Source organism: Chlorocebus sabaeus, chromosome 26 (assembly GCF_047675955.1).
Source record: "Chlorocebus sabaeus isolate Y175 chromosome 26, mChlSab1.0.hap1, whole genome shotgun sequence".
Taxonomy (NCBI): domain Eukaryota; kingdom Metazoa; phylum Chordata; class Mammalia; order Primates; family Cercopithecidae; genus Chlorocebus; species Chlorocebus sabaeus.
The window spans coordinates 53,246,621-53,269,126 of NC_132929.1; the positions used below are offsets into that span (position 1 = coordinate 53,246,621).

Sequence of the window (22,506 nt, forward strand, 5' to 3'; positions counted from 1 at the left end):
TATGAGAAGTAGAAGTTTGATCTTGAGACCAGTTTCATCCTAAGCATGAAAAAACTTTGATAGGATTCTCTTAGTAAAAAGGAGAGGTAATGCAACATTTGTTTTCTTTTTCTTTTTTATTATACTTTAAGTTCTAGGGTACATGTGCATAATGTGCAGGTTTGTTACATATGTATACATGTGCCATGTAGGTTTGCTGCACCCATTAACTCATCATTTACATTAGGTATTTCTCCTAATGCTATCCCTCCCCCATTCCCCACCCCATGACAGGTCGCAGTGGGTTATGTTCCCCGCCCCGTGTCCAACTGTTCTCATTGTTCAATTCCCACCTATGAGTGAGAACATGCAGTGTTTGGTTTGCTGTCCTTGCAATAGTTTGCTGAGAATGATGGTTTCCAGCTTCATCCATGCCTCTACAAAGGACATGAACTCAAGGGAGAGGTAATGCAAATTAAGATATAACTGGAGCATAAGCACTGAAACAACTGAAGCTTCTAACTGAATTTTCCAGAGCGAAGGACATGACATTTTACCACAGTCTAAGAAGTGTTGGGATTTTCATTTTCCATACCATATGTACACGCACATATGCATGAATGTGCGTGCACACACACACACACATATATTAATAGGCCTATATTGGTTACTATAGAGAGTACCAATGCTTTCCAGTATTTGGCTGGAATGGCTGTATGTCACTAGCATGCCTGACAACCACAGACAAATCTGATATCATGGCTTAGTCCAGGGGTAAGCGAACTTCTGTAAAAGGTCACATGGTAAGTATTTTAGGCTTTGTGGGCCATATGGTCTCTACTGCAATTACTTAACCCTAGGGTACATATGGTGTAGCTTGTATGTACCATACATACCATACATTGTAGCTTGAAAACAGCCATAGACAACATGTAAAAGATGAGTGTGGCTATTCTCCAGTATAACTTCTTTTACAGAAACAGGTAACAAGTTGGATTTGGCCCATTGGCCGTAGTTTGCCAACTCCTGGATTATTGAGGAGTACAGTTTAGTTACGTAAGGTCTTTGAGAAGATCCAAAAGGACTTGGAAGGGTAAAGAAAGGTTGATACAGATGAATAGCGTTCCTAAGTGTGCAAAGGTATGTCAAATCCAGTCTGTCTGTCCAAACCAGAAGCTGGGGTTTGGACAGAATCCCAGCTGTGCTAGACATAGTTGGATTCCTGAGATGATTATGGAAGTCCTAAAGAAATGACTTACATAGTATCCCAGATGTACATGCCTGGGGTCTTTGCTAATTAGGAGCATGAAATTCAGGGGTGGTAGATTTAGAAAGGTTAGCTAAAGGCCATTCAGGCAGCAAATGATATCCTTAACTTTAGCTGGAGTGTTACTTTTATTTTCTTAATGTCTAGATTAGATTTTTCTCATTAGAAAAAAACTGTTTGAATTACATTTTAGTTTATATTTTAGAGATGGTGAGAAGGCGGCCTTGCTGTGTTGCCCAGGCTGAACTTCAACTCCTGGGCTCAAGTGATCCTCCTGCCTTGGCCTCCAAGTAGCTGGAACTACAGATGCACACTACCATGCCTGGGTGAACTGAAAATTTAAGCACATGTATGTGATTGGCAACAGATCTTGTCAACCAAGTATGAAAATAATTATTTACGTAAGAGTGAGACTAAATGTCTAAACTGGGCAAATTGTGTTTGGAGGTATTCTAACATTCAGGAACATAATTTGGACACAGAATTTATGCCTGAAAACTAAATTAACATGCAAGTAACTATGGCCCATTTGCCATAGTTTTAATCAATAACCAAGTGTTATTGGTTAAATAACACTAAAATAACCATGATTTTAGTCACTAACCAAGTGTTTACCACCACAGCTTATTGAAAGAACCACTAAAAATGGTATTTGTCAAGAAGGAAATTGAACCCAGAAGGTAGAAGTAAAATGAAGAGGGTACTTGGCCATTCTAAAGAGATTAGGTTACCAGAGGCAAGAGATTAGGCAGAGAGCTCAATCAGCAAATACATTAGTAAACAGGTTAGAGATGATGGTAGTTTGGACCAGGGTAGTAGAAGCAGAGATTGGAGAGAAGTAGATAATTTGGAATATATTTTGGAGGTTGAATCATCCAACATTTTGGATGTCGGGGGTAAAGGCAACAGAAGAATCAAAGATGACCCCTAGTTTTCTGGCTTGAGCAACTGAATGAATGGAGGGCCATTTACCAAGAAGGGAAGAGTTGTGATGGAACAGATTTGTAGGGGAAAATTAAGAGTTCTGTTTTGGATATGTTTCATTTGAAGTGGAGATATCAAGTGGAAAATTGCACATGATTCTTGGGGGAAGAGATCACGGATGAAGATAGTAGGGTCATCCAAATATTTATAGTTTAAAAATGTTTGATACATGATGATGTTTAGCCAGGGGTTAGCTACTAGGGTTTAAAGAACCCCTTTTTGGTACCTGATTATAATGGAAAAAAAAAAGAGTTGCTTCAAGATAATAGGGGGAAGTGAATAGGGGCAGAGACGGAACAAGATTGGTTATAAATTGGTAACTGTTGAAGTGTGGTTTTATAGTAAATGGTGGTTTACTATACTAGTCTATCTACTTTTGTACATGTTTAAAATTTTCAATCATAAAAAGTTTAAAATAAAATGAAAAAAAAAAAAAAGAGAGGACCAATTTTAAGATAGTCCCAATTAAAAGGTAATCCAGTAGAACTGATTGCAAAGTCAATATTATAAACAAGGCACTTAGAAGAAAAGGAAGCCAGAATAACTAGAGGTTCATGAATAAGAGGATAAGATTAAGCCCAAAACGTTAAGATTAAAAGGTAGGTAGATGCCACATATGTAGGATCTTCTTCAGTGTGGGGAGTTGGGGGATATAACTAGATTTATATTTAAGAAAGAGTAGGTGGCTGTTCTCAGAATAGATTTCAGGGGGCAAGATATTAAGCAAGGATGATATTAAATTCTGGTTCCCTAGACATAGTTTTGTAATGAGGTCAACTCCTATCGCTAGATATATGCTGATGTTTTACAGATACTATATATTTAGTACTCAAAATATGTCTATAAGGTAGGTATTATTATTCTTATTGTATAGGTAGGGAAACTTTAGCTCAGAGAGATTATGTCAAAAGTTACAACTACTCAGGGGTAAGTCAGAATTCAAATCTTTGACTCCAGTGCTGGCATTCTTCCCACTATGCAGTATTATTCCCCAACGTGATGGGGAACTAAAGACTTGCAGAGATGGTAGGTAGGTATCATTTTAAAAACGATAGCTGGGAAATTCCTAACTGGTCACAGACCAGATTAACCACCAAATTAGTTTCTCTTAATCCAAACTAGCCACATAGAAATGATGTCTGGGTATACATTCTTGAACTAAAATTTGACCCACTAGTATCCCATCTTCTAGTCTATTTTCAATATTACTGCCAGAAAATATTTTATTAAAAAAATCATGCTACTTTCCTGCTTAAAAACTGTTTCCTCTACAAAATCTACAAGATAAAAGCCAAACATTTCAACATGTCATTTACAGCCTGTCTCAGCCCTTCTCAAACTTTTTGGTCTCCGGATTGCTTTGCACTCTTAAAAACTGAGAATCACATGGACTCTTATTTGTACAGGTTATATCAATTGACGTTTATATGAGAAATTGGAACTGAGAACATTCGAAAATAATTAATTCATTTTTTTTAAAAAAACTTTTTTTGTGGCAACACGGATGGAACTGGAGGACATTATGCTAGGTGAAATAGTGCCAGGAACAAAAGTTAAACACCACATGTTCTCACTCATATGTGGAAGCTTAAAAAAAAGTAGATCTCATAGCAGTAAAAAGTAGAAGAGAGAATATGAGAGGCTGGGAAGATGGGGGAAGAAAAGGATAGGCAGAGATTTGTCAAAGGACACAAAATTACAGCTATATGGGAGAAATAAGTTCTAGTGTTCTATGGCACTGTAGGATGACTATAGTGAACAGTCATGGATATGCTAATTACCCTGATCTGCTCACTTTACATTACATGCATTGTATCATCACTATGTACACCATAATTATGTGCATTATGTATAATTTAAGTATTAAATAAAAATTTAAAAATAAGGAAAAAACCCAGTAAATATTAACCTAAATAATATTTTCTCAAATCTTTTCAATATCTGGCTTAACAGAGGACAACTGAATTCCCTTATTTGCTTCTGCATTCAATCTGCTGTGATATGTTGCTTTGATTAAAGTATATGAAAAATATCTGGTCTCACCCAGATTCATAAGCAGAAAAAGGAGGAGTATTTTAATAGCTTTTTAGATAACTGTAGACATTCTTTGGTACCATACCAGAATTTGGTAAGTGGTAGTTTCTTAAAGGTTAGTTGCAATGTGAAATCTAAAACCGTATCAATAAACTTTCTGTACTCAGTTGCATTAAAAGCCATTGATCTATCTTGCAGTTTGAATGGATTTTACTCATGTATAATTTTGTAATATGATGGATTGGGTTATTTGGAAATTATTGGTTTACTGAGTTAATGCAGATCCTCTAAATGTTGACATATTTCATTATATAATACTTTTAAAAGTTTGCAAATTCAACCACCAATCTCATCAGAAGAATGTTTAAGTATTAGAAAGCTGTTGAGGCCATGGTGGCAGACATAAGTTTTTAAAAATTCTAATTTCTGCTTGAAAACTTGGATTTTATATCACTGACAACAAATACAGTTACTTGTTTTCCTTGAAGTAATAGGTTTGTTATGTTCATTCTTGAGAAAATATCTGCCAAACACTCTCAGATTTGAATAACCACAGTTTGTCTGTCAGTTGTTCTTTCAACGTAGTCCATGAAAAAGGGGGCTAGTTCAGCTTCACAACTCAAACTATTTCACAAGTACTTTTGTTTGAGAAAACCATCATACTTTGTTACACAGCAGAAGTATTCTATGTGTACTTCCCATTTAATGATGCAGAATTTTTAGAAAGACAGGTACTCCAGGGTTCAGATTTAATTTACTACCTCACCAAGGGCATTCTTACAGTCTCACCCTGTCACCCAGGTTGGAGTGCAGTGGCGTGATTATGGTTCACTGCAGTTCTTGACCTCCTGGGCTCAAGTGATCCTCCCACCTCAGCCTCCTGAGTACCTGGGATCACAGTAACACACTACTATGCCCAGCTAATTTTTAAAATTTTTAGTAGAGACAAGGTCTCTCACTATGTTATCCAGACTGGTCTCCTGAGCTTAGGTGATCCTCCCACCTTGGTCTCCCAAAGTGCTGGGATTACAGGCATGAGCCACTGTGTCTGGCCCACCAAGGATATTAAGTGAAACTCACTTAAAAACAACAACAACAACGACAACAAACCCTTCTAGTACAATATGGTGCCATGGCTTTGATTTATGCTAAGATGTAAGTAGTTTTAACCACTATTGTTTAAGCACCATCAGTGCAAATGTCAACACAATGAAAAAGACAAGCGTCTTTGTATTATTATAAAACTAGTAATGATGGCATGATCACTATTTGACCTTACAAAGATCATACTTTAAGAACAAATTGACTATTTTTAAATTTTAATTTAAAAAATTTAAATTAACAAATAATAATTGTATATATTTATGGGGTACAATGTGATGTTCTGATATATGTATATGCTGTAGAAAGATTATTTAATAAAGTTACTAGCAAATCTATGACCTTAACCTTATCTATTTATCTTTTTTTTGTGGTGAGAACATTTAAAATCTACTTTTTTAGCAATTTTGAAATATGTAATATGTCATTATTAACTATGGTCACCATTTTGTACAATAGATCTTTAAAACTTACTCTTCCTGTCTAACTGGAACTTTGTACCCTTGGCAAACATCTCTCCTTTCCTCATCAACCCCACCTCACCCCAAAGCCTCTGGTTACCATCACTCTATTCTTTCCTTCTGAGTTTGAATGTTTTAGATACACTGGATTATTCATTATCCTTTTCTAGCCACATGTCCTGCTTCTGTGTGCCACCAACCTCACCTTTGTGACTTTGCATATATTGTTCCTTTGGCCTACAATGTCTTTCCCAACCTGCTGGCAAAATCCTATTTGTCTTTAAAGATCTACTTTGGATTTTATTCCTGAGAAGTCTGCACTAAACTGATTTAATCACTCTGCATGTTGTTTTAGCATTTATCCATTGAGGGTAGAGGGCCTACTAACATTTTTAAGCACTCAATGTGTGCCAGACCCTGGGATAAGCTTTTTATATGTTTTCTAATGAAATGTTTAACTTACTTCTATGTGATAGATATCTGTATAGCCTTATACACCAAAGGATCAGACAGACAGTTGAAGTCCAACCCAAGCCCATTATTTCAGGATAATGTTTCCCCCTATTTGTTCCAGGGCCTCATGGCAAATACATGGCACAGTTAAGGCAATCAATTTATATTTCCTAAACAGTTAAATAAATGGACGTAGTAACAATCTAATCCCATAATGAAAGGGTCTATAAAGGTCCTCATCTTTCAGAGCCTGAGGTCTGGCCTTTAGTACAGTATTTTTTCATTTTTCATTCTTCATTCCTTAGATACAGTTTAGACTTGAAATATTCATTTACTTATGGAAAAACTGTATTTTCATTTCTTTCAGCAGTGTGCTCCCAGCCGTGGGATGGTAATTTAATGATCACACTGCCATCAAGCCTGAAACACAAATGTTGACATTTGATGGTAATGTTTTCCTTATCAAAGTTGCTCCAAGTAAATACCAATGGTGTATTCAAGTAAATGAGGCAATATTGAAAAAGCAAATGGTATATATTTTTCAATATGCATGTTCATGTTTTAAACTTTTCAAAAAGTAAAAAAAAGCTGTCGAATACCTCTTTTTCTACTTGGTCTGGGACATTATGAAATGTGAAAATTCCAATGTGCCTTAAAGAAAAGCTTAATATCTCAATCACTGCTTTACTCAGACTATAGCATGTATCTTTAGAATGGTGGTGAGACCAGCAGTTCTAAGTGTGACCCAAGGACCAGCAGCATCAGCATCACCCACAAACTTATTAGACGTGCAAATTATCAGGACCCACCCCAGACCCACTGAATCAAAAACTCTATGGGTGGGGCTCGGCAATCTGTGTCTTAACAGCTCTTTAGATGATTGTGGAACATGGTTAAATTTAAGAACCAATGGGCAAATGAACTGTGTTATTTGGATTCATGGATGTTAACTACAAAAAATGGATAAATTTTGGAAGACCTGACTGGTGTTTGTATCACCTAATTGTGAAATAAAAGCTGTACAGTAAGGGGTCTGCCAAGCCCAGGGCCTGGGCTGCCCTCAAAACTGTATACCATGGCATGCAGCCAAAGGAGAGAGTCTCATTCCATAGAAAGAAGCCAAATCATTTCTTGACTGTGCCTTCTAAGACGTGGATAAATACCTACAGTGGTAATTAATCAGGAATGACGCCATGTAAGAACTGACTACCATTCCCTCCTATATAACTCCAACCATTTGCTGTTTAAACTGCCCCTTTTCTAAATAAAAAAGTCACCTGAAATACATGGTGCTTTTTTTTTGAGATGGAGTTTCACTCTTTTCGCCCAGGCTGGAGTCCAATGGTGTGATCTTAGGTCAGCTCACTGCAACCTTCACCTCCCGGTTCAAGTGATTCTCTTGCCTCAGCCTCCCAAGTAGCTAGGATTACAGGCGCCTGCCACCACACCCAGCTAATTTTCTATTTTTAGTAGACATGGGTTTCACCATGTTGGCAAGGCTGGTCTCGAGCTCCTGATCTCAGGTGATCGCCCGCCTTGGCCTCTCAATGTGCTGGGATTACAGGTGTGAGCCACCACACCTGACCCTGAAATACATGTATTTTATTACTACTGGAGTATATTCTGTCATTGAATACCTTACCTTGGAATATAACATTCAACTACCAATGACAAGGCTATTTTTTCTAGGACTATCATCCTAGTTGTTTTGTTACTACACGGATTTAAGGAAAACAGGGACTTGTTAGCATTTTCACAACAATTTGGAGGTATGTGAAAAGTTCATTTTAGTAAAGAATGTATATAAAACTTCCTAGCATTTTGCTAGGAAAAGTAAAAGCATTAAGTGTTCACTTCATTTTTTATTATACTTTTCTAAAGACAAACGGGTAAATCTGCCCCATCCATCAGAATTTGCGATGTTTTGTCGGAAAGAAGGCCAGGCCAGGTAGAGGTTTACTTTAAGTCAGGAGGGAGAAGGACTCAGAATCAGATGAATGGAGTACTCAGGGCATATCCTTGTTTAAGAATAAAAAGGACAGGAAGTAAAGGGAAATCATCCTATTTGTCACAAACTTGGGATAAAAGTTCCTTGTTTCTATTGGCAGTTAATTCATTTTGTTTACAATATAAATAAGAAAGAAAAACTTAGGCTTCCAAAAACATATGTGTTTATGTGAGTGATTACAAGTGAGAATATAACAATTTTGACCGATCTTGTGTTTGTTAAGAATGCAACATTATAAGGAGGATACATGCTTTAGAATGAGACAGATTGAGGTTTGAATTCCAGCTCTGACAAGTACTAGCTTTGTGACTCTGTTCAATTGTTAACTTCCCAGGTTTTCAGTTTCCTCATCTGAAGAATATAGCAAATTTATAAGGATTTGAGATAAATATTAATATATACCTTACACAGAACAGGTGATCAATAAATAGCTACTAAGGTGTTAAAGAAAATGAATGCCTAGAGAACTGATTTGGGTATGCAATCTGTCTAGCTGAACCAAGGATTATAGTACTGGGTCTCAGTCTCAATACTGAACTTCTTCTATTTCACCCACATGCTAAATAACTATAAATTGCTTGCTTACCACCCTCCATTTTTTTCCACAACATTTGGAAGGAGGACAGAAAGAGACAGCAATAAAAAAACAAACATTCCCTTAAAATAAGTAATGCATATAGAGATAATACCTTCATAAAAAAACAAAAAGAATTGCTGGAAGAGTTTTATTTCATTTACAGTGAGGGAAAGAATAGTATTACCATTTATTCATTTGATCCTGTTTCTTCCTCACACTACCATCACATTTCGAAACAACATTTTTTTTTTTTTTTTTTTTGAGACGGAGTCTCGCTCTGTCGCCCAGGCTGGAGTGCAGTGGCGCAATCTCGGCTCACTGCAAACTCCGCCTCCCGGGTTCACGCCATTCTCCTGCCTCAGCCTCCCGAGTAGCTGGGACTACAGGCGCCCGCCACTGCGCCCGGCTAATTTTTTCTATTTTTAGAAGAGACGAGGTTTCACCATGGTCTCGATCTCCTGACCTTGTGATCCGCCCGCCTCGGCCTCCCAAAGTGCTGGGATTACAGGCGTGAGCCACCGCGCCCAGCCTCGAAACAACATTTTATCGCTGTTAAGGTGTTACGGATTTGCTTTTCTATGTTAAAGTTCCTCTGCATTCACCAGAATGCAGTAGGCTACTTAAGCCAAAGATCCAGGGCTATAAACCTTGTTCAGTACAATAAGCTCACTTTAATACTATTCTAATCTTGGAATGCAGTTATAAAGATAGATGATGGCCACAGAGTGCTACTTACAAACAGAAATGGCTCTTATGCAATCTTAAAAGATATAAAAAACTTAGCACCTGAGAATGTGTTAAAAAATTCCCATATTCTGCCAGTCTATTTTACATACCTGAGAATCTTTTTAGGAATCTGTGATGGAGAAGAATGACTCCTTTTCTTCTTCTCTGAGTCCTGTAGTAATGCATTCTCTGCTCTACCCTTCTCCATGACTGCTGCCTGGTCTGCCCCAGCCTTGCTCTGATCCACACTGAGCTGGCCTTGAGCAGGATCACACCTGTACATGAAGACAATGGCTGGTTTCTCACTGGACTCTCCTTTTGCCTCTGTGAACCAGTGATGGCGCTGAACTGGAGGAGGAGGCAGCATGTGAATGACGGTGCCATCCAGGCCCACCAGTTTCCCTTTCTCTCGCTCTTTCTCTTTGTCATCCTCCTCATCTGTTTTCCGACGGCGGAAGAAGCTTTTAAATGATATCCAGCGCTTAGGCTTTGCATCAGCTGCCCTCCTGCTGCCTTCAGAGTGCAAAACTGATTCAGCTTCTGTTGACCTGGTAGGGCTGGTTGGCTTGGTCCAGTTGGTGAAATGCCTCTGCAAAACGTTACTTGCATGGTAAGGAGAGGAAGTAGAGCGTGGTGGGGGAAAGGGAGGGGGTGGCTCACTCTGGGGGCTAGTCACTAATTTGGAGGGAGAGGGGGTGACTGGCTTTATGGATGGGTCTTTCTGTACTTTGGTGGTAAGACTGTCTGTGGTCTGAGGTGCTTCAGCCTCACCACTAGGCTGAGATGTAAAGAGAGATTTCGGCCGGACTGGCGTACTCTTAGGTGTACTCTTAGCAACATCAGCATCTGGAGGAATGGCATAAAGCTCTTCCACACTGCAAGCTTTAGGGCCAGATTGAGGTGTTTCTGGAGGAGACTGTGGGGGTTGGATTGAAGCCACGATCTGAGAAAGCACTGTGCTTGCTTTCTCTCTGGTGCTGCTGTTGCCCACCATCTGAGACTCCTGAGTGCCTTCTGTTTTGACCACAGGCTCTTGAGTGGTTCTCTGGATCTTTGCTGGGGAGCTGTGACTGGAACTATAGCTTCTCTGTGGCGAAGACTGACCTCTGTTGAGACAGTTGTTAAACTCTTGAACCTTCTGAGCCACTGAGCCCCTTTTACGCTCTGTGCTGTTTGAAAACCCTTTAGTTTGAAGACAGTCAGTGGTTTTGCTAGTGGTGTTATCAGGCACTTTGCTTTCAGTTTCTATTTCTTCATAAGTATGGCTTATTACACTTGTGGTTTTTTCCTTCACTGAGAGTTCTCCACTTGTTCCCAGAAAACTTTTGTAGATAGCTAGATTGTCATATGCATTTGGATTGATAACAATGGGAACTTTGATAGCATTTTTGGAACTCCGAGCATAAGTTGGCTCATCATGAATGATAATTGGAAAAGGTGGCATACCAGCATTGTTATAACTATTGAATTTTATTTCAGACAAATTAGGTGACTTAACAGGGATGGTTTTGGAGGAAATGTTTGTAGCTGTGGGTGATGTAGGTGCTGATTTGTGACAGTTTTTCCTTGGAGGAACATTTGGTCCAGTTCCACTAGTAATTAGTTCCACTTTAGGTATCTTTTGTCGTGGACTGGTGCTAGAAGTCCATACTTCCTGGTATCGAATTGCACTGGATTTTTGGAAATGGGCACTTATTTGTCCTGGTGTCAATGAAGATGACGTAACTGGAGAGTTTGGAGTAGATGAGCTTTTTGTCTTGGGGCTGTTAACAGGGCCCTCGAGGTGCTCACTGGCCATGGCTGCTGACACATCCACGACAGTATATGGCTTGCACAATGGCTGTTCCAGATTTACAACTCGGTAGGGTTTTGCTTGCTCTTCTGTGGGGACAAGGTTTATGGTTACTGCTTGCCCAGCAACATCTGTAGAGGCTTTACTTTCTTCCTTCTCAGTTTGTACAGCAATCTTGCCATCCTTCTCTTCTAATCGGAGAGCAAGGACTGCTTTGTGGGTCTCTGGAACTTTTATTGAGCTTTTGGAAGCTTGTGATGAATCTTTATCCTGATTATTATTAGAGGGACTTTCATAATTGGGCTCAATTTCCTTCATGTCCTTAGAATCTCCTGGGTTACCAGGAGATATTCCCCCATTACAAATCTTCTGGGATAAACTACTGGCTGTCTCAGAACGTGATTCTTCTGTTAAAGAAGAATCTGGTGATGTGGAGTCAGATGACACCATGCTCTGAATGCTTCCTTGTCCATAAGAGACCACCGAATTTTCCTCATAACCATTTAGGATTTCATCATAGCTGTCATCATAGTCCACAGCACAGATTCTCTGCAGAGACTTGTTTCGCAGGGGGATGGTATTCCATTTTTTGTCCACAAAGAATCGAACAGGAGACAAAGTGTTTGCTCTGAAGTTGGCAAAGCGAGGTTGCCCTCTCATGCGAATCTCCATGGCCAACAGCTCTTCATCACTCTCATCCCAACTCTCGTGCTCCTCCTCCATGTTACTGAAAAGTGCATCCTCTTCACTCTCCTCGCCACTGGAAAACTCTGGGTAACAGAACCGGCCCCCTTCATTACTAATCACTTCCGTGCTCCCACTCAGAATAACACGCTTGCCCTGAGTATCCTTTATCCCACCTATCATGCAACTTGGTGGAAGCTTTCTTTCCAATGATCGTTTATAGCAATCATTTATTCTTCCCAAGAATGTTTCTCTGGAGTTTGTTTCATTTCCTCTTATCTGAGGGGCAGTATCCAAGCCTGCTATCTCCTTTAACACTTCAGTTAGTCCATTATTGTTATTTGACATCTTCTTCGCAGTATCATTATTGCTGTAAGGCTTAGGAACATGGCTAATTCCTTCGTCATCTTCATTATTATTGTTAAGTGGTTTCTGACTCAAGGCAGCTCTGTTTCGGTTCCACCCTATGATAACAGGTTTGTTCTCACAGTGTTCTTGGATGCCAAACTCACCACATATACTTTGCCCATCTGCCACTATCATAGTGGGCTTCACAGCTATAGTGGGTTTTTTAGCCACAGGAGGCCGGAAATTTCCGGTGTTCCTGATGCGGTGGTTATTACTGTGATTGGCATTAGTTTTCACATTGCCATGGGTGATGGGTGCCTTCTCAGGGTCTGGGGGGAGCTGGTGCAAACTTTTAGGTTTAAAGCAATTCTTGCATTCACCAGGTTTCCAAACGTGTTCAGTAAAGGTGTTACAAGCAGACATTTTTAAAAACAGAACTTCACAGACAATGCTTTTCTTTCAGTGCATGACAAAACTTTCATCTGTTAGTTTTCACTTCCCCTATGTGTTACAGCAGCTCTTCTAAGAATGATCAATCTGTGGAGGGGGAGAAAGAAGAAAAAAGTCTGAATGAAAAAGGCACTATGAGACTTACCATTATTAGTGACTTGAAAAAACTGACTCCACTCCTAAACTTTTCCTTAAATTAAAATATTGAGAGCTAAACTAATTTGGGTACTCCATAATTTTCCTTTAGTTGATCAGCATATTGGAAAGTGAGCTTTTTAACCATAATTTTATGTACTCTTATCAATCCATACATAATCTTCAGCTTGATGTCTCTGTTGTAATGATTCTGTGAAATGAATCATTACATCCCTGCCAGAAATGCCTTTGATACCACTCCTTCTGTTATCCACCAATTTAACACTTCCCAGGCCACTATAGGTTCCTCTTCTTCCACCTACCCTTGTACATTTTAGACATTTCACAGACTCCTCAAACTCAATGCATTGAAAATGAGGCCTCAGGGCTGGGTGCGGTGGCTCACGCCTGTAATCCCAGCATGTGGGGAGGCAGGCCAAGGTGGGAAGATCACTTGACCCTAGGAGTTCAAGACCAGCCTGGCTAACATAATAAAACCCCATCTCTAAAAAAAAAGTAAAAATTAGCTGGGTGTGGTAGCATACGCCTATAGTCCCCGATACTCAGGAAGCTGAGGCTGGAGGATTGTTTGAGCCTGGGAGGTAGAGGTTGCAGTGGGCAGATTGTGCCACAGTACTCCAGCCTGGGTGACAGAGTAAGACCTTGTCTCAAAAAAAACAAAAAACAAAAAACAAAAAAAAAAACACTGAAAAGGAAAGCAGGGGCCAGATCATGCAAGGCCTTTTAGGCTTTTAAAGATTACAGAGTTTATCCTAAGAGCAGTGGGAAGCCACTGAAGGGTTTGAATAGGGGAAACAACATAATCCAATTTACATTTTAAAAAGACAGCTCTGACTAAAACCCATGATATTCTTAGGTATGTAAGTCCAACAAAATATGTGTAAAATCTAGAATCTATATGAGCAAAACTACAAAACACTGATAGATGAAGGGAGGAAGAAGGGGGAAAGGTAAGCAAATTATAGCCCAGAGGCCAAATGTAGCTCATTCCTGTTTTCATATCCGAGGTTAAGGATGCTTTTTATGTTTTTAAATGGTTGGAAACAAATCAAATGGAGAATAATGTTTTGCAACAAGTGAAAATTATATGAAATCCTAAATACAGTACCCACAAATAAAGCTCCATTGGAACGCTGGTCACACTCATTTGTTTACATACTCATTTGCCTATGGCTGCTTCTGTGCTACAATGGAGAGATAAGTAGCTATGACATGTGTGACACATAGACTGTATGCTTCACTTTTGCTGCTTTGTGGCACTCTACAAATTGCAGGATTTTCACTGGTGCATCTATCAGCTGTGTGAAATGACATTTTTCAAAGATAATACATAAAATTATGAAATACCTAAAATTTCATTACAGATATGCATTAATAGATGAACATTTGTAATCAATTTTGATGAGAGGAAGTACTAACTTTGAATCCCCATTCAGCAAAATGTTATCCTCCCCAAAATGGAATTTCATTCTTCTCACTAGCAAACCTCTGTTATAAAATATTATACCTAATTATATTTTGCATTTTATCAAAAAAATTTGCAGAAAAAAAAATAATGATAAGAGAATGAAGACAAGCCCCAGAGTAGGAGAAATTCTGTGAAACATTCATATCTGACAAAGGACTTTGTATCTGGAATATATAAAGAACTTTCAAAACTCAACGAAAAGAGAAACCCAATAAAAAACGGGTAAAAGATCTGAGCAGACACTTAACCGAATATATATGATTTTTGATTTTTTTTTTTTTTTTTTTTTTTTTTTTGAGATAGGATCTCGCTCTGTCACCCGGTCTGGTGTGCAGTGGTATGATCACAGCTCACTGCAGCCTCAACCTCCCTGGCTCAATCAGGCCTCTCACCTCAGCCTCTGGAGTAGCTGGGACTATGGGCGCATGCCACTATGCCTGGCTAATTTTTCTATGTTTTTGTACAGATGGGGTTTCTCTATGTTGTCCAGGGTGGTCTCAAACTCCTGGGCTCAAGGGACCCACCTGCCTTGGCCTCCCCAAAGTGTTGTGATTACAGGCATGAGACACTGTGCCCGGCCAAAGATACATGGATTACATTTAAACAATATAAATATTGTAAATATAATTTACAATATTTACAATATTGTAGTAAATAAAATTTACAATATTGTAGTAAACATAATTAGCCACATGGAAATGCAAATTAAAACTACAATGTGCTACCACTACACGTTTATTAGAATGGTTAAAATAAAATTAAAACAGAAACACCTGATGCTAGCGAGGATGTGAAGCAATTGAAACTCTCATATATTGCTGGTGGGAATGTAAATGGTTCAGGTATTCTGAAAAACAGTTTTGCGGTTTCTTATAGAGTTAATCATAAACTTACCTCGGAGCCCAGCAATCCCACTCCTAGATTTACCCAAGATAAATAAAAACTTCTGTTTACACTAAAACAAATACACACAGGTTTACAGCCAAAAGCTGGAAACAATCTAAATGTTAGGTGGCAGTGGTTACACAACTGCATACATTTGTCAAAACTCACAGAACCCGCCTGGCGCGGTGGCTCATGCCTGTAATCCCAGCACTGTGGGAGGCCGAGGTGGGTGAATCACTTGAGGCCAGGAGTTTGAGACTAGCCTGGCCAACATGGTGAAATCCTGTCTCTACCAAAAATACAAAAATTAGCCAGGCATGGTGGTGTACGCCTGTAATCTTAGCTACTCAGGAGGCTGAGGCATGAGAATTGCTTGAACCTGGGTGGCGGAGGTTGCAATGAGCCAAGGTTGCATTGTGCCACTGCACCGCAGTCTGAGAGTCTGCCTCAAAAAACAAACAAACAACTCATAGAACCACACACTTAAAAAAGGTGAATTTTACTACATGTAAGTTTACCCTCAATAAACCTGACTTTAAAAAGACAGCTCTGCTGCTATGTAGAAAATGGACTTGGGAAGAACAGGACAGGAGGCTTAAAGGACTGACATAGGCAAACTAAGATCTGATGAGGATCTAGACTGTGATGTGGTGTCAGGGAAGGCAGAGAAACACGCAGGAATGACTGGATTCTGAAGAGTAAAAGGTATTGAGGTTTTGGGTTTATGTATTCAAATGATTTGTGGAGCCATTTACTGAGATGACAACATTGGAGGAGGTGCAACTTTTGAAGGGAAGATTATGAGTCCATATTTTGTCACCCTGCATACAAGAGAGTATATGAATTTAGAAGTCTGAAACATGGATGAGAATTCTGTGGTTCTCATCTGCTTAGGAATTACTAGTATAGAGATATTTAGGCTGAAAAGAAAATAGTGAGCTAAGGAGGTGGCCTTGGTGGGTGAACCAGGGAGAAGGGGCTAATTCCTCTCCCCTAACTGAAAACTAACAGCCAAGGTGTGATGACACAGAAGCCAGATGAGGAAATGTCGTGAAGGAGAAAGACAATAACTATTTCAAATGCTGCTGAGAGGTAACAGAAAATGAGGACTTACATACATGCCCACTGGACTTGGCAATGTGAGCTCATCAGTGACCTTAGCATGAACTATTTGGTTCAGGTGGGGATGGAAACCAGACTGCAGTAAGTTGAAGAATGAGGTAACAGAGCAATCGTAGATAACTTTTGGAGAAGAGTAGGCAGGAAGGAGAAGCAAGAAGGAGCTAGGAGGATGGGGGTCCAGAAAGGATTTTCTTATTTTAAGATGGGAGGACCTAGATAATGCTGAATGGTAATATTGGGGAAAGATACAGGCCAGGGTGAGAGGCTGAAAAAACAGGAAAGAGGGAAGAATCACAATACTTAGAATGTTAAAACTGTGCAGGTTGCTAATTCAATTGTGTTTTATGGAAAAAGGAATTGAAGCCTAGAAGAAAAAGTGAGTTTCCTAAGGATGCACAGTAAATAAAAAAGACCCAGAACTGGGACTCAAGGCTACGACTATCTACAATATGTTTCATTTTTACCTTTTTTGGTAGATATTTTTTTCTTTTGTGTATATCTCACTGTGGAAACTCAGAAAAGCATAAAGAAAACAGAAACCATATGTAAACCTATTATTCAGAAGTAACTTCTGTTAACAGTTTGGGGCAGTTTCTGTCAGTCACCAAGAATTTAAATTAAAAAATTCCCTGTGTACTTAGCACTGTGCAGCACTGAATATAAAAAAGAAAAAGGCATCTTGGCATAATATCTTGTTAACTAAGTTAAACAGACCTCTGATAAGAGTGGGATTAAGTTTTCTCTTTGTAAGTTCTACAATGTATTTGCTTTTTCAAAGACTAGCAGATAATAGTAAAAATAATTCCCCACTTTGAGCAAAAGTAAGTTAATTCAGTCAAAAGATGGCTAAGTTGATTAGCAGCTATCATTTATCAACAGAATAGCCAAATGAGACTCACCAGGAAGACCATTTGATTATGTTAGTGTTGTGTGCACTAGAAACCCATCTTTCATATGACATTCGTTTACAAGTTTGTCCATCTGTATTCATCTGGTATAAAACTGAGACATGAACCAAGCAAACACCTTTAGCAAGCACCAGATGGAGCTGCTGTCTAAGCCACAAAACCTTAACTACGAGGGCTTCATTTTAAACACTAACTGTGTTTGGAGACAAAGAGGTGCACTTAAAGACACTGTCAAAACTATTTTAACCTACAACAGTTTCATAGAGGGGGAAGCTGTACCAGATGCAGGTTTGTCCAAAGAGCAATCCTTGGGTTTTACAGCCTTTGTGAAATGACTTCAATGGCAATCAATAACTAGCAGCTTTCCCTGCTCAACACCAACACTCCCCAAACGGGAAACTCCAGTCTCCAAAGTTATGCTTGAGAAATAAGAAATGTGTCTCCTCAGGCACTTACACAAGGAAATAAAACAGTCTATCCTGGTGTCTTCTATTTATTTGCCAGAACAGGTCTGATACAGAGCACCCAAATGGAATGTTTGATAAGAAAAGCTCATTTACCTCCACATTCCTTATAATCTCAAAGCAAATCTTCTAGATGAAATAGTCTGTGGGAGAGTTTAATGGCTGAAGCTGCCCCTAGGAGATAGCCAGGATTCCATGATCTAAAATCCTATTTCATATTTGACAGTTTTCAGGACCAAAGCCCTTCAGGCTATAGATGAAGCTATTCAAGAGTGGCCTATTTCACTTCAAGTCATGACAGCTTTTTAAGAACCTATTACTGTTTTTTATTCTCTGTACTGCCATACAATGACAATAATTAGTTTGCTTCTAGTCCAACAGTTTCAGGCAGATTTGATACCAAAAAAAACAAACAAAGAAAACCCCACAAAAATACAAAAAACAACGAACAAATCCACAATGCATTTCAGTCTAGAAATAAACTGGCCAGCAGAAAGAGCTGGAGCTCCTCAAGCTGGATTCAATTTCCGTTAGTGAAGAAAAGGCAAGTATGTAGGTGGGAGATTAAACACCATACATACAGCATTTCCTAAAGGCACCCAAGGAGAATCTGTTAATAATAAAGAAGGATGGAGAATGAACTGCTAAGCTCCTTCTCCAATTCTGTGACTCCTGAAGGCCATCATCTCTCTCCATAAAATCTGTCACATTGCCATGGAGGCAGAGTCAAGAATCCTCACTGCTGTATGTGGGCTTTTAAGGACACTCTCAGTGAGGATCTATTGCCTATATGTCATCCCACATATTAGTCCATCTCCGGGATGGTAGGGGACAATTTACAAGTCAAGGTTCTCACTAGGCTTTTGTTATAGAACGTGTGGGTCACTTAAAAGAAAGGAAAGGAAAATGTGACAACCATACTCACGTCACTGTTCCCAACCTTTCCTTCTTCCACAGTGAAAAATGCTGACCTGACACCTCAACCAGCTGCCAAACCCTTCAGTATATGACTAAAAGGGTGGGGAGAGGAAGTGAAAGCAAAGCTGCAGGAAGAAGTTTTGCAGAAGATAAAACACAGCTTAAATTTGGTACACAAATGGAAATTCCATGAGTAAAAGAGACTTTCTTGAGATCTGACCGAAAAAAAAAAAATTATTGTTCCTTGCTATCACAAGAACATGAGGTTCTCCTATCTAAAAAAGAAACCAAAGTAAAATCTGCTTAATTTTGGAAACTTAACGAAATCTCCAGAAGCCCATTCAGTTCCAATTGTTCTAACCACAACAGTTTTTCTAACAATTCACTGCGCCTGTCACATGGTAGTCATCTCAGGATAAGAATCATGTAACAACAAATGCACCCCTGCAAAGCAGCACCTCTCAGTTTCAACTCATTTTTAAATTCAAACTCTTTCATGAATCAGTTAACTACTAATAATAATTATTATAAACTTGGTAATATCTAGTTTTAAGATTAGAAGTTCCAAAATGTTCCCTGAATCCACTTTAGACCCCTACTTAAGAGAAGGGGTCTAAATATCATCTAATAACAGCCAAGACTCCATAGTCTTTTATAATTTTATTTTATTCATAAGCTTTTTCTTATTTTATTCATAAGCTTTTTCTTCTGCTTGGAATATATTTCCTCTAATGCTGTTCCATTTGGTGAAACCCTATTTATCCTTCAAGATGCAGTTTAAATTTTACCTCTGTGATGAAGTTTTGCCTAACTCGATTATACCACATTGTTTTGTAATTATGTAAGTCCCCAGAAGGCAGGGCTAAGTGCTTCTCATCTCTATATCTCTTGAATTGTTTGAAATACATTAGATACTAAATAAATGCTTGCTAAGAATAATTCTAGTTAGCATTTACTACTAAGTACCAGATCCTTTACCCATAAAAACTCATAATTCAGCCAGGTGTGGTGGCTCATACCTGTAATCCCAACACTACACTTTGGGAGGCCAAGGCAGGCAGATCACCTGAGGTCAGGAGTTTGAGACCAGCCTGGCCAACATGGTGAAACTCTGTCCATACTAAAAATACAAAAATTAGCCAGTCATGGTGGTGCGCGCCTATAGTCCCAGCTACTCAGGAAGCTGAGGCAGGAGAATCACTTGAACCTGGGAGGTGGGAGGCTGCAGTGAGCTGAGATCGTGCCACTGCACTCCAGCCTAGGCAACAGAGCGAGACTCTATCTCAAAAAACAAAACAAAACAAACACCTCATAATTCTCACAAAACTCTATAATAGACATACTATTATTTGCCCTACTTTGCTGATGAAGAAACTGAGATTTGCCCAAGGTCACATAGCTAGTAAATGGCAGAGCCAGGATAAATGCATGCAAGCATGTATGCATGCATAAATGGTATAGCTTCATGGCATCTGGAGGCTGCTTTAAACATAAACATGGCAGTATCTGAAAGAGAGTCCACACAGCAGCAGCAGCACTGTCCACCATAGTGGAATTCCACCATGAATGAAGAGGTGTAAGAAGTAGGCACACCCACACATTTATAATTTAGACTTTTAAAGGGAAAAAGTACTTCCCTTCCTCAGCTTTAAGATGGTCAGTCCAGGTGCTCACTGCAGAATAAGCCAGAAGGAAACAAACAGGCATAAACTTAGCTAGTAGGCTGTCTCAAAGTTCTGTTTTTTGTGCTTCAGAGTGTTGAGGAAGTAATATTACGAGACAAATTAAGCATGATCTTTCATCCAGCTCTCTAAGTCAGGAACCGCTCTGATTTGGAGGGCCACTGAAGTGGCAGGTTGAGAGTGAGTTGGTGAGATGTTGCTATCAGTCACCTTTCTCTGTTCCTCCTCTCCATTGCCCTCAACCTCACAGCCAACTGCCAAGTGAAGAAAGCTGGACTGCAGGCTAAATTAGGGAGTCACAGCTAATTGAGATATGAGAAGACAGGGAATAAAAAAGAGACGAAATAAGGGCAGAGCAAGATTCAAATAAGAGAAGGCGGGAAAAAGGAAATTGGGAAGGAAGGAGAAATAAGAAAATAGTTAACGATTCTAAGAAAAATCCCTCTTGAATGTTTATAGCCACATAATCAGAGTGAGCAATGTCATTTGCTACCACTCCGCACTCATTTTTGGAGGCTTTATTGTCTTGTGTTACTTTATGTTTGGCAGGAGGTATTATTTTTCCAATTAAATGAAATTTTACCTTTCCCAGCTATAGAAAAGAGTGAACAATACATACTGTAAAACATTTATAATTTAGACTTTTAAAGGGAAAAAGTACTTCTAAATTAATGAAAGTCTGAATTACACAATACTTTGAAGAAATATTGCTTTTGAGGAAATACCATAATAAACTAGTCTTTCCTAGTGCAGGTATTTGGACCTGTTCTAATCAATAAGTCGGAATTATTTTCATAACAGTTGTAAATACATAACTTAAAATGCAGTCAAAGAATACTTCTCACACTGGAATCTGGGATGTGTTTTCAAGGGTTTATGAGTTCTCCCAAAGAGCTGAATATTAAACTGAAAGTAAAGTTTACATCTAAAATAAACTAATGTAAACACAGGCAGGATCGTTGCAATGGCCATATTAACTAAGCACAGCAATATAATTTCCAGGACTACAAATACCTTTCTGTTTCTAATTTGAGCTGGCACCAAGCACACTACTTTAACTGTAAGAAGTAATGAGAAAAGAAAGAGGCTCACTTAATATACAGATGATACAGTTCTACCAAGTAAAGACCAAAATGACATCATGGTGCAACCACTGTGTATTTTACCAATCTTGAATTTTCAATACCCTAGAAAGAAATGTGGCGTAAGAAGAGAGCCAATGGTAATGAAAACTGCAAAATCTAGGGTGGCTGGCAGCCCCTTACCCACATAGTAAGCAGCAATTTAGTTTCAGCAAAACTTCGTCTATTGCATTAAATTGTTGTTAATTTACATTTCATTAGTTTTGCAGGGTTTTTTTTGTACTTAACTTTCACATTTGTTTTATAGCTAAATGACAAATAAAAGCATAAAGAATTTATACCTAACTTTGTTTTTTGTATTTAAGAAAATAATAATAATGTATGTCAACACTGAGAGAGTGCAGTTATTTTTTTAAGTTAAAAGAGGTCTATAAATTACTAAAGTTTGAAAAGTAGTGCTTAAAAACAATATTCTCTTATGTCAGGTAAGCATTCCCCTTGTGATCTTATTCACATTACTAATTTGCTAAGAATATGTTAAAGGAGTATAATAACTATCTATCATCAACAAAGCTCTTGTGAAAATGAATTAAGATAAAATATACAAAGTGTCTAACTTGAAGGCTGATTCATAGTAAGCACTTAATAAATATTAGTTCTTTTCTCCTTTATTAAATCTCTATATCCAGCGGAGGCCAGGAAGGGGTATGATTCCTCTAATCCCCTCCACACATATCCACACCCCATCTTGACACACCAACTGGGCACTTGGGAAGCTATTTCTGCGGGAACACTGTTAACTCTGCTTAGGTTAGACTTCAGTTATCATGGATGATTTACCTGCAAGTTTTAGCTGGCTTGTAAACCTATTTAAGACTTACTGCTTCTACAGGGAAAACACTCCAAGTTCTCAGCAAGTGACTTGCAAGGAAACTTCAGCATTCCATCTTGGACTTG

The 22,506-nt window shown here is 38.8% G+C and overlaps 1 protein-coding gene across 10 annotated transcripts in view; it reads right to left on the minus strand.

Moving 5' to 3' along the window:
* PEAK1 (pseudopodium enriched atypical kinase 1) overlaps positions 1-22,506 on the minus strand; it is a 302,147-nt gene that overhangs the window by 52,478 nt on the left and 227,163 nt on the right. For all 10 annotated transcript variants that reach the window (XM_038010222.2, XM_073012358.1, XM_008015753.3 and 7 more), the window contains one exon: positions 9,701-12,951. In XM_038010222.2, the coding sequence (XP_037866150.1) occupies positions 9,701-12,837 (3,137 nt within the window). In that variant the 5' untranslated portion in view covers positions 12,838-12,951. The remainder of the gene's footprint in view (positions 1-9,700; positions 12,952-22,506) is intronic.